The sequence below is a fragment of the Ischnura elegans genome (assembly GCF_921293095.1).
Source record: "Ischnura elegans chromosome 13 unlocalized genomic scaffold, ioIscEleg1.1 SUPER_13_unloc_1, whole genome shotgun sequence".
NCBI lineage: Eukaryota > Metazoa > Arthropoda > Insecta > Odonata > Coenagrionidae > Ischnura > Ischnura elegans.
This window is the reverse complement of record NW_025791657.1, coordinates 7,919,144-7,936,534: the sequence shown is the minus strand read 5'-3', so window position 1 is coordinate 7,936,534 and position 17,391 is coordinate 7,919,144. Positions and strand designations below refer to the sequence as shown.

At 36.6% G+C, this 17,391-nt stretch overlaps 1 protein-coding gene and 1 long non-coding RNA gene across 2 annotated transcripts in view; one reads left to right on the top strand and one right to left on the bottom strand.

The window, feature by feature from the left end:
• Positions 1-6,797, bottom strand: part of LOC124172456 — a 29,314-nt gene extending 22,517 nt beyond the window's left edge. Inside the window, exons 1-3 of the mRNA XM_046551897.1 lie at positions 6,757-6,797; positions 6,235-6,368; positions 859-1,622 (exon numbers count right to left, since the gene is read on the bottom strand). Of these exons, the coding sequence (XP_046407853.1) occupies positions 859-1,401 (543 nt within the window). The 5' untranslated portion in view covers positions 1,402-1,622; positions 6,235-6,368; positions 6,757-6,797. The remainder of the gene's footprint in view (positions 1-858; positions 1,623-6,234; positions 6,369-6,756) is intronic.
• A 1,302-nt stretch (positions 6,798-8,099) lies between these two features.
• Positions 8,100-17,292, top strand: LOC124172263. Its single transcript, XR_006868109.1, has 3 exons — positions 8,100-8,138; positions 8,257-8,394; positions 17,279-17,292. It is a non-coding gene; the product is annotated as an uncharacterized LOC124172263 (long non-coding RNA).
• The last annotated feature ends 99 nt before the right edge of the window (positions 17,293-17,391 follow it).

Here is a 17,391-nt window from a genome sequence, read left to right as displayed (position 1 = left end):
CACACCTATATATAATGAAAAAGGATTATTGAAATCTTACCTCTAATACGAGAAAAGATTACGTTAGATTGAAGGGCCAAGCATGCATCGCTAAGCCACTCCACTTGAACTGCATTTAAGGACGAAAGATCTAGAAAACACTGTCACGAGGCATTGGTGAGGATATTTCAGGGTGACAATAGTACACCTACAGAGGTATGGTTATTAAGGTGTACTCTTCAGCTAACACTTTTTTCTTTGGTTTATTTAAGACTCAATTCTCCCCATATAACTGCTGGAAAAGAGGGACGTGAAGTAGAGAAGGGTCATTTTGGCTGAATACCTGAGCCTCTTCCATGAATTGCCAAGCAGCAAAGGGAATTTCAACATTGGGAGAGAGAGAAAGAGATTGTACACTATTTTAGCAAACCAGCTTTTCCCACCGACCAGGTAACAGGATACATATTGGAGAACAACACACTCCCTGAACACTTAATAGGCTAGCAATAAATAATCATAATATTTCCCCAATACTAGGCACTATTGACTGCCATCAAAATGATCCCTCCCTTCTCAGATGACCTCTCAGCACTAAAATCTGTCAACAAAATGGAGTCTCTTGCGGTAAAATTAGAAACAGTTAAAGAAGGTTTTGAAAACATGCAATCAGCATGGCCACAATGCACGCACTTCCCCTTACCTTTCTATCTGCAACCCATGCATCCCAGACCACAAAAGTCTTTACCACATTCTGCTTTCCTATTACTCAGTGGACCATTACCAGAACTAAATTATGTCTCCTCACTCTTTAATAACTTGACCACATGTATTCCACTTAACTTTACTCCCACCTTTTCCCTGGTGCTCTCAAAAACTTACCAGGCTGCCTCCAGGATTTGATGCTGCTAGCCAGGGTGCATCCATCAGCAATGAACATTCTTTGCACTCTACATCAGAACACTGAGCTTCAGTGATGGCCATACTAAGCACAAAATCCATGTTCTCCTGTACTTTTCTAAGACACTGGAATGCCTCATTGTTCAGTAAGTCGATTGCATGATGACACCAATCAAATCCAAGGAAAGGGTTAATGCAAGCCCCTATTATTTTACAACAATAATTTATGTCATCAGGTAACTTGGCCATGAAATTCACTATCACGTTCCCAACAGTAGAGTGAGTTAACCTCTGACCATTGACCAAATCTTGGTTTTGTGACGGCAACAAGTTTTTCCCACAAAAGCTGTTCATAAATCGATACTCCTTCCATGTTATAGAAGATGGTAGAGAGGTAATTACACATTCCTGAGATTTTATCAACACTTTCACCGTTTTTTGTTCACTAATCCATTCAGGAAGTCTTCCCAGATGCACTACCACATTATCAGTTTTGGAGTGTAACGGCGATTTACATTGATTCATGATATCCTAATACAAATTTATAAACACTACAGACAAATCAAACAGAAATATCTGCTTTTTAGTCAACAAATAATTTGCATAAAATTTGGGGTGATGTTTGAGATCAATCTTCCACTAGTTGCAATGTAAAATATGAACATCAACAGCTGTGCATCAGTTCCCAGGAAGGGTATCATTAAATGTCCATGGCTTGTATTTTAATAGCAGTAGGCCAACAAACCCTGAAAAAATAAATGTTATTATAGACATTTAGATAAAATAAATTCACAACAGTAAAAGACACTGCCCAGCATAGTAATGGAAACCCATAGAGACACTGTTATCTTATAATGATACATGTTATTATATCTTGCTAATCCATTGCGAACAATTCAAAAATGAAGAAGTGGGAAACCTTCCAATGCAATGAGTGGATATCAAACGACGAGGTTAATGACCAAAGGTCACTAGGAAAAAGGTCCTCATTCAAAGAATTCACGATTATATTGTGCATACCAATGTGATAAATTTAATTCAAGGTGTATAACTAAACAAGAAAACCAATTCTGAGGATCTCTTTTGCCTGAACGAAGCAATCAATTTCATTGCCACCAGAAGCATGAGAGAGAGTACACAGTTGCGATAGGTCATAAAAATCCTCTGTTCCATAGTGCTTCATTCATTACATGTTAGTTTATTCTCATTATAATAATTGCACTTAAATTCATGTTTCCCAAGTTTGCGAGCCTTAATATCCCTTATTTTTCATTCCAATGACTCACAGTTTGGATGCAAGGACGCTAAAATGATTCCCATCTGTTTGAGAGTGACAAATTTTAAAAACCATGAAAATTGAAGATGATGCTTTAACGATGCAAATGTCTGCTAGTTTTAGAACCAATGGCTCAATTGAATGCCTATTGGTACTGTTATGTAATGCATAATGTCTTCAATGCAGCTGGTAAGAGTTTATAAAAGAGAGAATCAGTCAACCTTAACCTTCAGTTATTTTGGGTAAAAAAACTAGTGCTGTTGCTGATCACACCATCACGCATGGAATGTCCTTTAACATCAGGCATGCTGAGGCATAAACAGAGAGACCAAAAATAAACCCCAATGCCTGCTACAGAAAGACTGTTGAAAAATTAAGGCTAAATAATTTGGCTTAATTTCAATAATTCAGGAGCAGACTTAAGCATTTGGTCAATCTAAACTGGAACTGAGCTTGTCACCATTTCGTACCACTGAGCATATCATTCTGTGAATATTGGCCGGTGAAAAGTTGTTTCGTCTGAAAGCTGCCTTAATGTAGCACTGGCTGCATTTAACGCCATAGACGGCACACCATCGGGCCACACTGAGTAAACATACAAGTTTTCTAACAAACAGTATCCAAAGTATTTGCAACCGAGTAAAGTAATCTCCCAAATATCTGAGTGTGGATTTGAGCTGTAGATGAAAGGAATTTCAAAAACTCCATCATGAATTAGTCTTCAAATTTCATAGCAAAAAATGAAACATTTACAATTAAGTCTGTCTTCTCATTTTAATTTTTTGCCTTCTTGTGAGTAAATCAGAGCATGCAAATAAAAAATTCCTCCCATAATTTTTTTGTTTCTATTTCAGGTACCCCTCACTTAACTATAAACATTTTCCTAAAGAGTGTCATACTAGCACATTTCATGCTAAGTGAGGTGTTTTTAATGCATAACAATACAACTTATATCCTGTGCACCACAAGATGACTTTTCTGGGGCTATTTTAGATTTTAGAGCAAAGTTGCTAATGCACAGTGATAACAAAATCCAGGTAATTATTATCTTTTGTAGAACCATTTACTTCATTAATACATTGGATTGTGTTCTCCTTTGCTTTTCCCATTCTAATTAAGAGGTGACAGTAGGTTTAGAGTTAGCACTTTAGCTGATGTAAAACATGAATTTTCCTTGAACATTTACAGAACAATCTTTCATTCCAGCCATGTTTTACCAAATACTATTGCCTTGAAAATAGAATTGAGATTGTTTACCATTGGCCTACTACATTAGATACAAGACATTTCTCCTAGGAGATTAGCAGTGTTTTAGTGATTTAAAACTAAGAGTGACTTAAATGAAAATAATTACGGTTACGCTTTTTGCCTCATATCATACAAGTCATACCGCTGAAGTTCGCACAATTGACAGTGACTTCCCGCAGAAATATTTCTACTAGGCAAACTCACTTCCTTTCTTTCACCAAGAACTTATTGTATCTGGAGGTTTTTTATCCCAGGTTTCACAATAGATGAGAAAGAAACTAACCAACACATCGGCTCTCAGTAGATTACAGTCGGGTACAGGAATGTGTGCCACAGTTGTAAGGACAAAGCATGTGAGCTGTGAAGTGCCTCCAACCGCATTTCGAATGTAGATGCGACTGAAGGCACTTCACAGCCCCCATGCAGTCCCTCGTCTCTGAAGAAAAATCCTACTCGTCACCAGCTGCCTCCTCTCCTTTCAGAGAAAGTAACTGTGATAAGCAACTCACCTCCATCAAAGTAAAAAAGGAAGAGATGCTCATAATCTTGATGAAACAGGATTTCCAAATATTCTATCTACACTTTCAAATAAATATTGAGCATCGTCCATCTATAGCTAAGTGGCTTGAAAACTACTGAACCAAATGAAATTTAATTTGGCAGGAAGAAACCAGGTAAACTTGATTCGTATTCAGGCAATGTAATGACCTTTGAGCCCTCAAAGTGGGCCCTTTCACAGAAAAATATATTATGCATATGGATTAGAGTATTAAGGGTCGTGCAGATGTGGTTTTATTCCCTTAATTTAATTGTAATTATATTCTTAACAGCAATGTTGATGAAGGTTGTCATTGTCACATTTAAGTGAATGAAAATGAACATTTTTTTTATTCCCGCACTCAATCAGAATATCAGGAATTTCTGAGTAAAGAGTTATAAGCTATCAATATCACTTAATATATTTTATTTAAGCCCAAGTCTTACCATAGAAACCATTGACATAGCATATGCTTTCGATATACTTCTTTCATTCTTGATGTCTTCTTTGTGTTTAAAGATTATCTCTGGGGCTTACATCATTATGAAAAACATACTTGCTGGCTTAAATAAATTTATTTTCTACTTTCTATTATGCATGTGAATTGATTAGAGCATAAAAAATCAAAAGTGGTCAAGCACTAAAAACTTATTATACGTAGTAAAAAATGTCAAACATTGAATTCTAAAAAAATGAAATTAAAATTCTATAAACAAATTAACAAAATATATCTGAAATACCTTCATGTACTTGTTCCATTTGTATGCAAGTTGCTAATTTGTGACATCATAATCACGTTTATTATATTTACATCAACTTTGACTATCCAGATTATCATAGATTTTACTTAAACCAGCATTGTGAGTTCTATCATTACAATTTTAGTATGCCTTCATGTAAACAACCCTTTTTTAAAACAGTTGTGATACACTATATCCAGGATAGAAAATTATAGTTTTTTCATGGCCAAAGGTATGGTTTCCACTATTCTTCAACCAAACCATAGAGATGAGTGGGAGTAATACCATTAATAACCTACTTAATACAGTTGCAAAAACGACACACAAAATAATATTCTATGCTAAAAATATTTTATTTATCATGATTGTTTTCAAATAACCCTTATAACTGAAAAAAAAACAATAACACAGCAATCATGAGCAAAATATAACCACCGTTCTTTTCTGGCCTGTGCACACCATGCAAACACTTGAACAAGATAATGTGTGGGCGATTATAGTACACCAGAATGGAACAAGTACACATGTATGAACCATATTAGAACAGGTTCTATTTTTTCTTCATGCACTTATACGATTTGGGTGGTCAAACTGTGCATTTTCGTGTCAATTTACGCATTCCTACATGAAGACATTAACTAGTACAGGTAGGTACCATGTAAACAGGCATTTACCGTTGCACCAAGAACATTATTTAAGAAAAAAGAAACCTCAAAGTCATCTTCTCCTACAAAATTATTTCATGAAAATATTTTTTTAAACAACCCTGATATTCATATCCTTAAAACTTGTAAAACCAATCATGCAACAATTATGCATTACCCTCTTAACTTTTCTTACACAGAAAAAAGAAATATAATATGTTTACATTCACTTGGAACTAAAATTGACAACCGATCAACAAACTATTTGCAAGGTCTCTCACATTTCATTATTTAGCAGCATATGGTCAGAGGTTTCTTTGTTCTGAAAAAATGGAGTATGGAAGAGCCATGTGTGTGAATTGCCTTGCTAAGTTGATAAATGTTGAATTTGAATCCCATACTTTCCTGAATATCATTGTCTATTAAACACTAAGTTTTACCAGAAGATGAAATGTCTTCAGTCTTTGGCACTGAAAAACCAACTGCAACATAAATAACATCCTGCCAAGTGCTCAGAGATAAGGAAAAACCGTTTATGGGAATTTGGACTTGTTACATTTTTTCGGTAGACCATGGACGAGGACCTTTCATGTGCCCTATTATTGTAGATTACCAAAAGGTATGCTAAATTATCTTTTGACCGTTAATCGAAGCGCCTTTTTAGTTAGTATTCGATTTAATGGCCACTGGTAGTTCTACAACATTATATTTCTCCAATTTTGTCACCAAGAATTTAATCGATTACAATATAGAGTTAATCCTCACAACTTTATACAACAAATATTTCAGTCCGCAAAATTTATCTTTCAAGATTCCTACTGTTGTCGACAAAAACCGAAGAGTGTCACCCTTAACTCTGCCATACTTACACCACGTCAGTCATCAAATTAAGAAAAAAGGAAAAGTACTCACCCTGCAGCAACTAGTCGGCAAACTTTCTGTCAGAACCGCGTCTGTGATGATAAAATCTTTTTGAAAACACTGCATTCCGGAAGTTTCTTCAAGCACGCTGGTCTGGTAGTGGGCACGCCATCTCCCACAGCAATCTGAGATATTAATAAACAAATTATTAACGTATCACAGCGATTAAATTCATGTAAATATCATTAGACACTCTGTTTTATTCTCAATACACTTTATTTACACCCACTTCAAGATGGCTCTCTGATTAACAATTTATTATTTATCTTTTATCACCATAGCATGGTCTCAAACAAATAAATAAAAATAAAAACAAACATACTCACAAATAAAAAAAACAACAAATGAACTTAAAAACAGAAAATAAACTAAGCATTTACAAAAGTGATTTTGGTCATAAAGGCACATGCATCATTATACATCAACAGATCTCGTAATTATCTTGGAAAAAAAAAACAAAATAAATGAAGCACCATTGTAAAGAAAATCGATAGCACTTTATGTGCCACTCACATGTAAGCCGACTAAATCATGTAGGGCATCCTTCACAGCTACTATTGCATGCTACATCCGAAGTGAATATATTGTAATAATAATCATGATTTTTCCTACTAAGTCAGCAATTCCTTCCTGAAGATTCCGTGAAAATCCCGCTGGTGCGACTTATGTTTTCACTTCAAAATCTCATTCACTGTTTTAATCAGGTACATCGTCAAAGACATCATCCACTCACTGACAAAGATCTCAAAATCACACAAGGAAACTACATTCAGTACGTTGATGTTTGAAAATGAAAATACTTATGATTATTATGCTCAACGAAAGGACCAGCGACGCCAACAAGGAACAACAATCGCCTGAGAGACATTTCACGACTCAATAGAAAGGGCTGAGAATATTTTCAACAATTTATGACATGGTTGTAAATCTTACGAATACATCATGCACGACCGCAACGTTTACTTGTTATTACAAGAGCATGCAATCAAGCCTCAGATTAGAATCGATGATATCTAGTTCCCAGTTTATCCGCAAACAGCACACCTATAGAACAGGCCAAACATCCGCGTTTCAAGACAAATTTCTTTCCATTTGAAAAAATAAAGAGACATTTAATATATATTCGTCAATTTTCTTTCAATTTCTGGTAGTATTATAATTAATGTTTAATTATTATTCTATGCTTAGGACAGAAACTGAATTTAAGGCCGACTTAAGCTTCCACACGGTCACATTTCATTTACGATCTTTAAATATGAAAAAGGTTACAAAATATCTTGAACGCTGAATTTAAAGAGTTTTAAATATTTATGATTAAAAAAATTCAAGTAAGCTCAATTAGATATATCTAATCGTTGCAAATACATCATTTATCGATGTAGGCCTATTGCGTACGTAACCCTCTAGTGGTCAGAAAGGCAATTAAAGTCTGGTATCTGAACTAAACGTTTCTACCTTGGTCTGTTATATCGTAGAACGTCAATAAACATGGAATTTGTTGAAGTATTTGCTGATTACTCTGCTGCGATGTGATATCTTTTTGAGGTCATAATTAAATGTGAGCTTAACACGCCCTTTATCTTAATAATTCCAATGTTTTTGCATTGGTGTACGCAATGGAAATGATCGTAATTTATTAGGAATTTAGTAATCACTGAGTGCTGTGCGGATGCTTTGCTTGAGAAGTGAACTGGTTTAGAGACTGAATTAGTTATAGCAGTGAAACCATGAGTGCTACCACTGGGAATTACTTAGAGTCTTTAGACAGGATTTCCAAGGACACCCCGTGCAGACTTTGCTTGAAGAAAAATGATTATTATTATAACATATTCACTTCAATTGTAGCAAGCCAGATAACTGTAGAGGATGCCTTATATGATTTAGTCGACTTAAAAGTAAGTGGCGGGTTACATGTTATCGATTTCCTCACCTCTTGTTTTATTCCGTTCTATGAGTACATATTTTCCTTGGTACGTCTGAAATCTCTTGCATATGTTTTCATTCCTTTCTTAGGTTGCTGTGGGAGATGGCCTGCCTGCCACTTTATGTCCATTGTGCTTGAAAAAGATCATCGAATTCTACGATTTCAAAAATATTTGTCATGAATCGGACGCAGAACTGAGAAAATTTTCGTCCAGAAATTACTTCAGGGTGAGTGCTTATTATTTTTTTCATTGGATGCCTCGTGTAACTTCCACATGATGTTAAATCGTTCTCGCAAACAGATATTAACTTGTTCGTGATTATGTACCGTGTAGCCCGGTATTAGTAGTTTTAAGTTTATATCAACAAGAATGAAAAATGTAGCAAGATGTTTGTATTTGTTGGTTGAACTGGTTATAACAGTTACTTTAAAAAGTAAATTGATTGTGTATTTGATGAAGCACTTGCTACGACGGGGTAAGTATAATGCTTTATGACTGTAGCAAACTGGTACGTGCAACGTTTGTTAAAAATAGCTTTGATTAGGCATCAAAAGTTAATGGGGTATTAAATTTGTTAATGAACAACATAAGATGGTACTAAAGGCCCTTGTGCATGATCGACTGAACAGTGAAAAGAGTCCAATGTCCAACATAGTGTTTCCGAATTAGTTAATCCTGACGAGGCATTAGTTAACTCGCATCTGGTTACTCAATGGTGAAGGGTGAAGTCGTTTTTTTATTTTGGTATAACTAAGTGTTTACAATTCAATCATAGCCGAAAAAGTGAATCATTTGAGTTCATGAATACCCAACTCAAAATAGATATCAATGATCATGAAAATTTTGTGGAATATGTTTTCGATGTATTTCTTTTGCTTTTTACCTCCTGTTTGGTTTTAAATTCCAGCACTTACAGTTTAGATAATTTATAGAATCGTACTTGCCGACTTTTAGAAGTTTATTTGCCATTTTGAAGTTGAAATGCACGAAGATATATCCAATGAAATATTTTAACAAATCGATCTAAAATGTTTATAACAGGTTAAGAAAATTTATTGTACATACCTGGCTATTTAATGTGCTTGTTCGTTGCAATGTTACAATATTAAGCATATGCATTATTTTATATATTTGTAACATATCTGATTGATTTGATAACAATATTATTTGCTAAAATTATCTTTGTCAGCTGTTTATGAAATTTTTTATGTCTTCGCTCATATAAACCGTTAATTCATACAATTCTTCAATAATAATATTTTGTGTACATGATTTTGGTGCTATCAAAAATCATGTACACAAAAGTGTGTTTTTTATTTATTGACAGTTTGGGTTTTAGTTATTACACTGTAAAAATGGGTACATTTCTATAGGTATCCTAATTTTAAGAGATGTTTTTCGTTGTAAAATACTATTTTTTATGTATTGAGATGTTTTTCCCATGTAAGAATTGTAATAATTGTGGCTGGGGATATTAAACACTGTATTGCTTTTTAAATCGGTAGGGGTTATTACAATACGGTTCATGGTTAAAGGTCTGTTTACTCCATGAATTTAACTGTGCTAGTTATTGTCTAAATAAATGAATCCAGAAATGTACACAAGAATGCATTGTGTAACGCACCCAACTTGTGTGAATGCATGAATAGAAAATTGAACCTGTCTGATTTGGTCCTTGCTTTCATTATTCATGCATTCACACATTAAGTTGCATATGTTATTGTTTGGTGTAAACAGGCCTTAAAAGTATGAGGTGATGATTTTGATTCTCATGATATATTTTTTCCGTCAACTTTTTTGAAAATGCTTATTATTTGTACAGATATTTTTTTTGCAAATAGCTTCATGGCATAGGGAATGGGATGTATTTCATTTTATAGATATATTTTGTTCTACGAATTTGAAGTGCATGGAAAAATTGTTGGAGTAGAGATTGGAATGAACTACTTGAATGGGAAGGTCTTCTTTTCTTGTATATTTTTGGGATATCTTGCATTTTAATTTTAATGGCTGTCTTTCCAAAATCACCACCAGGTTATGACACGCACAATAAAAACTGTAGAAAGCAGCTTTCCTGAGGCCATAATATCATACTCTGTTGTGTATGAGTGTGTTACTTTGCTTTGTGCAATATTTCTCCAGCAGACGCTCGCTCGTTGGCATGTATTTTTGCATTGCACGATTCGTTGTCTCTTCTTGAAATGTACAACCCATGAAGCACTGGCTTAGAATTCAAATCCTGGAGATATGTGCTGAAATCACCCTGAAATAGCCTATTCTTGTAAAGTCCGCATCATCACCTGTTCATTCCTGTTCCTGGCTTCCACAAAGCGATCGTATACCCATCTGTTGATCATTTCAAGCTTGTCAATTTTCATTCTCCCTGATTTTATATCTTTCTCCCACATGGAACCTGGGTAACTCTTTAGAGACAGTACATTTAAAATCTTTTGCTCTGAAAATAAGTTCCCTTCATTTTGATGCCAGCACCACAGTTTTACCACTCCTGTTTGGATGAATCTTGGCGGCATAAATGTCAATATAGGGCTTATTCTCAAAAAGCAGTCAAACCCGGGCTTATATGGACAAAACCCTTCAACAGTATTCATATCTAATTGTCTACTTTCAAATAAAGAAGGTTTCATCTTCTTTCTTGACATTACAAGTAAAAAAATGTGATATGTATGAAATCAACTAATCTGAAGAAGATGGAACAGATTAGAGAAAAGGTTGTTGGGTGACTGGAAAAAATTTACCCTCTCCGAGTCTCGAACCCTGGTCTTTCGAAATGATAGTGCAGTACGCTACCACTAGGCCAAACTGGCATTGAAACAATGAGCCAAATTATTTAATGAAATTCAATGTCATTATTTTTTAATTTAAATGCTTTTTTCCCTCAAACCCGGGCGTATATGGACAAAACCCTTCAACAGTATTCATATCTAATTGTCTACTTTCAAATAAAAAAGGTTTCATCTTCTTTCTTGAAATAACTTGCACAAAGTCTCCATGAGGCTGTAAGAGATACTTCATGGTGATATCAGGTTGCCTTAGGGGATCCCATTTTTTATTTGAAATCAATTATCTATGCTTTCATTAAACAGCCATAGTAGACATTAACATAAAATAATTTTTACAAATCTTCCTTCCTCAAAATTGTAATCTGCATTGTTATCTCCTATTTATCTCAACGGAATTTAATGGTTAACATCATTTTTATACAGTTATAAGAAGTGATATAACTTCAATGGAGCAAAGCGTATTTGAGTAATGTAAAGGAACTCTTACTTGATTAATTTCATTAGAGAAACCTAAGGATACGTAATGTTGTATTCATTTAAGGATACATTGGTAACGATTTTTTTAGTGAATTAAACGCTCTCATGAGTAGGTAGATCTGTGTATGAAACTAAGAACTGGTTTATGGTCTCTATCCAAATCATTATGTTTTTTGGTAGTTTCATTGTTCATGGAAGGAGTTATTGTTGTTTATAATCAATTTTCTTTCCTTTGAAAAGTTTTTTTTAATAATGGAACTTACCGTTGATCAATGTTATGTTGTCAGGTTCTTAAGTTAAACAATGTCAGTACAATTATTTTTCAAAATTTGAGTTTCTTAATATTTCTTTACCGTAACCATCGCTTGAGACACGTGAATATCGCAAAAGCGATATGGATGCGATGTGCGCAAATAAATGCGAGATAGATGCGGTGACCGGAATTTCATGATATTTTACGCAAATTTGCTGTTTAGATCGCAAAATTCATACCTTATGTGCCAAGCACAGTTTGAATGCTCTGCCGACACTCACTGCTTAAAACATGTGAGCCACTTGCCAGCTGCTAGTTGGCTGGGACTCTACATGGCCACGAGCTACAAGTGGGCATGGGCAAGCTACACCTCCGCCACTATATGTCTTGTTCCTTAATTCATTGAAGATACGTCTCTTTCGGGTAATACACCGCGTGGGTCCATTGTTCTCGGACGACAGTTTCGCCGGCGTTACAGTCGGCTTCCTCAGGTCAGTGAAGTAATGATGCAGTGAATTGGCCGCCTTATATATCTGTCCGTAGAGGCTAGGTCATCTGTGATTGGCTGTCGCTGCTGTGTCTTTTTCCACGCAAAACTCGTTTCCAGGCATGCGGAAGGGGATAGCCGTCTTCCCTATTGAAATTATCTTGAGTCTTGCTTATTTCGATGGCTTCCCGTATCAGGCGTGGAAAATATCTCCTTTCTTCGGAAATAAGCTTCGTTTCGTCAAAATTGATGTTATGGGTAGGGCCTGTCCATATGTGCTCTGCTATGGCAGAAAGTCGAAATTGTCTATTTTTAGTTGCCCTTTGATGCTCCATTAGGCGGCACTTGAGGGATCTGGAGGTCTGGCCTATGTAGCTACTCCCACAGCTGCACTTGACTTCATACACTCCGCTCTTCGACTGCGTAGGAACTCGGTCTTTTACTCTAACGAGAAGGCTTCTGGTCTTGGAGACGCAATTGAACCTTGTGATTACATTGCGTTTGCCGAGAACGCGTGAAATCCTCTCTGTGGTTCCTGCAACATAGGGGATCATTGCGAAAGCGGCAGGTTTCGATTTTTCTTCTGCAGGTTGGTCATCGGTCTTTAAAAGGGCCATATTCGCTTTCCTTTCTTCCCTCCGGATGATGTCTCGGTGGTATCCATTTTTCTCCATTACTTTCCTCAGGTGTTTTTTCTCCTTATCTAGGGAATTGTCGTCGCAAATAGTTAGGGCTCGGTGGAATAGGGTCCTGATTACAGAGCTCTTCTGCAGTGGATGGTGGTGTGAAGAATATTGTAGGTACCGCTCCGTGTGGGTCTTTTTCCTGTAGACCTCATGGCCTAGTGTCCCGTCGGTCTTCTTCTTCACGAGGACGTCTAAGAATGGTAGGCATTTGTCCTTTTCTATCTCCATCGTAAACTTGATGGAGTCGTCTTGCTGGTTAAAATGCTGTAGGAATAGATATAGCTCTTTCTCTCCGTGCTGCCAAATGACGAAAGTGTCGTCTACGTATCTTAGGAAGAGTTTAGGTACAACCCTAGAGGTACTCAGCGCCTGCTCCTCGAACTTTTCCATATAGAGGTTGGCGATGACTGGCGAGAGAGGAGATCCCATGGCCGCACCTTTCTTTTGTTCATAAAATTTCCCATTCCAAAGGAAATATGAGTTCTTTAAACATAACTCCACCATCTTCGGGATGTCGTGCGGTAATCCTTCCGATACGAGTGCTCGCCCAGCCTGCACCGCCTTTTCCACTGGTATGCTTGTAAAAAGGGACTCCACGTTGAAACTCACTAGGAGATCAGTCTCTGTGGTCTCCGTGTCCTTGCAGATCTGCACGAAATGCGATGAGTTCCTTACGAAGGTCGACGTCGTACCGGTGAAGGGTTTCAGGAGACTCGCGAGGTATCTTGCCAATTTGTGTGTGGGTGAGTCCACGGCACTAACAATGGGGCGAAGAGGGACGCCCGCTTTGTGGATCTTGGGGAGCCCGTACAGCCGAGGTGGTTTGGGAGCCGGTTCAATGAGTCTTTTCCTCTCTTCCACTGGGATTGATGATTGGTACATGATATCTTTCGTTTTTCGCTGTATACTTGACGTCGGGTCGGACTTCTATGTTGCAGGAACCACAGAGAGGATTTCACGCGTTCTCGGCAAACGCAATGTAATCACAAGGTTCAATTGCGTCTCCAAGACCAGAAGCCTTCTCGTTAGAGTAAAAGACCGAGTTCCTACGCAGTCGAAGAGCGGAGTGTATGAAGTCAAGTGCAGCTGTGGGAGTAGCTACATAGGCCAGACCTCCAGATCCCTCAAGTGCCGCCTAATGGAGCATCAAAGGGCAACTAAAAATAGACAATTTCGACTTTCTGCCATAGCAGAGCACATATGGACAGGCCCTACCCATAACATCAATTTTGACGAAACGAAGCTTATTTCCGAAGAAAGGAGATATTTTCCACGCCTGATACGGGAAGCCATCGAAATAAGCAAGACTCAGGATAATTTCAATAGGGAAGACGGCTATCCCCTTCCGCATGCCTGGAAACGAGTTTTGCGTGGAAAAAGACACAGCAGCGACAGCCAATCACAGATGACCTAGCCTCTACGGACAGATATATAAGGCGGCCAATTCACTGCATCATTACTTCACTGACCTGAGGAAGCCGATTGTAACGCCGGCGAAACTGTCGTCCGAGAACAATGGACCCACGCGGTGTATTACCCGAAAGAGACGTATCTTCATACTCATCGACCCGCGGAAGCCTGCATAAGGAATCCTTAATTTACTATTGTTATACTACATAATTATTTAACATATTCTGTATTTTGTCATATGACTGTGTTTCACTACATTTTATCATCATATACCTCATTATGAAAATAAAAAATAGACGCTACAAAATGCGATAAACTGTTATTGAGAGTGCAATAAAATAAAAATGAAAGTGCCATTTTCACGCGATGTCTGATTTAAGTATAATAATAGTATAGTGGTTATTTGAAAAATATCCTGTTTTTTTTTAAATAGTTTAGGCATAGGAGAGGATTATTTTTTGCTTTTAAATTGTATTAATTTGGTCATTGGTAAATAAAATAAATAGAGGTTAGAACATAAGGTGCACTGACCTAAAAAAGTAGTACTCTTAAGTTGTAGGTAGTATTTTTGATGCTGAATAAAATCTATCAAAATCATTATTAATAAATGTATTTTACATGTAAACAAAAATTTGTAATAATTGGTTAGACAAAAGTAGTTTTACTAAACTTTATATTAGTCAAATTCATCAAAAGTGAAGCAAATATAAGACATGTTATTATAATATTACAACATATAATCAAGTAACTAACAAACTAAAGGACCCTAATTTTTAGTTCCCATATAACTATATGCAAGAGTTAATGAAATGTAAGGAAAACTTATTCCACATCAATGATCCTATTCAAAGACACCATAGTTGAAAATTGAGAATTTGGTGGTTTTGACGCAAGAGATCTTTGCAGCTTGCAGGCTGTGTACTAATTACTAAAGCGTACATTCCTGTGACAGACTGCAAACTACCAAAAGCCCATATCTTGGTAAGTTATTTGCTCTTCGACATTAAAAACAGAGGTGAATAACCTTCAGTTGTGAAAGTGTAAATATATGTGTTCTTATGGGTAGTCTCTCTAAATAGTATATCCTTCAGCTGGGCAACTTAATTAATTGTACAATACTAGGCAAAAAGCATATCCATGCTGATCTATTTTCATGTAAGAAAATCCTAGCTTCACAAAACTGCTTGTCTTCTGTCAGAAATATCACATGCCACATGGAGTAAGAATATGGTAATCGGAGACTATTCTATTAAGAAGCTACATGTCTTCATATTGGACCCCATATTTTCTTCAGTATGACATGTTTAGATATATTAAGAGGTCATCAACAAAATAAATACATTCCTCTTCAGTTTCTGAGACACCACTGTGTAAAATTATTAGGTAGTGATTTTATCCTTATAAACGCAACTTCTCTGACTATTATTGCAGAAGCGAATTCAGCATTAAAAAATTTATTTTTTTTGTTCATTTAACAATGATAATTGTTACCCTATGTCTCTATTTTGAGTACAAGCTTGTAACTTAAAAAAAGGAAGTTAGAATACTTCACATGAACATAATATTCCAGGGGTAACGTGAATTTTCTGCGAATGGGACGATTTGAAGGCCTTCTCCTGGCTCCAAGAATTTTGTGATAAAGACATAATATGAACTGAGTTTCAACAAGCTATAGCTTAAGCTCCATCTGGCAAGGTCACCAGGTCCCACACTTTGTTACACTTAAAGGACTGCATTTCCTGATGCAGTGCCCTTTTCCAATATGACCTTTCTGGGCCAGCCAAGGCCTCATCGACTGAATTAGGATCCTTGCCACTAAAAAAACTACTCGAAGCTAAAATGAAGTTACAAATTCAGGGTAAAGTTTAGGGTTCCAATTTTGTGAAGGGCATTTTCTCTCCCTCTCAATACTGGATTCTCTGACTTCAATAGATTCACCACAATTTTCAATACCAAGGACATCGTTATTGGAGTCTACTTCCCCATCCAAAACACAACCTTGACTTTCTGTCATTGGTCCTTGCATTCTACTCTCATCAAACCCAATTGACTTAACATTATTTAAAGGAAAACTAGATTCATTCCTTGGAAAAAATGATAAAAAATGGTACACTGCATCATTCTTACCCTTATTGGGTACACTTTCACCCCTTACATTAGGCCTCGCATAATTTTCTAAGAAATCATTTCTTGCCTTAATGACTCGGAGGGATTATTTGGATCAATTTGTCTATAAACTTTTCTTGTTTCACAATACCCAACAAAATTAACCTTTTCCCCTTAGCATCCCACTTATTTCTTTTCTGATCAGGAACATGATCATATGCAGGACACCAAAAAACCCTTAAATGTTTGAATGATGACATTTTTCCTCCCCACAACTCTTGTGGAGCCTTACCTTGAATAGCTCTATGTGGTACACGGTTTTTATTGTAGACTGCAGTGTTACAGGTCTCCACCCAATAACCCTTTGGTAAGCCTGAATCAAACAACCTGCATCTAGTGTTTACACATATTGTGCGATTAGCACATTCTGCCACACGATTCTGTTCAGGGGTATATGGGGTGCTAGTCTGATGCTCTATTCCATGTACCCTTAAAAAGAATCAAACTTTTGATTAGGTAATTCAAGACCATTGTCAGATCTTACAACCTTAATCCTTTTATCTGTCCTGGTCTCAGCCCAAGCTTTAAATTCATTGAATCTATCAAATGTTTCACTTCTGGATTTCAAAAAAATAGCAAAATGGCTTCCTGGAATAATCATCAACAAGCACAAACATGTTTTTTGCCCCGCCAACTGAGACATCACTTATTCGACCACAGAGATCCATATTTACCAGACCCAAAACTTGATTAACTGGCATGCTGACACCACTCCATTTGTGTATGAAATCATGGACGATATGTTGAATATCCTTTTTCGTATTGCTTTAGAGCATCCCATGAATGTATTTTTAAGGAGAAGAGTGTTTTTTCTCTTACTTTTTCTGCAGTTTTTTGAAGGAGGAGGGGCAGCTGATGACAACTCGGGGCCTTCTGTGGAGACTAAGGGCTGCCTACAAGAGGCTATTGAAAACAATTCACAGCCCACATGCTCAGCCCAAAC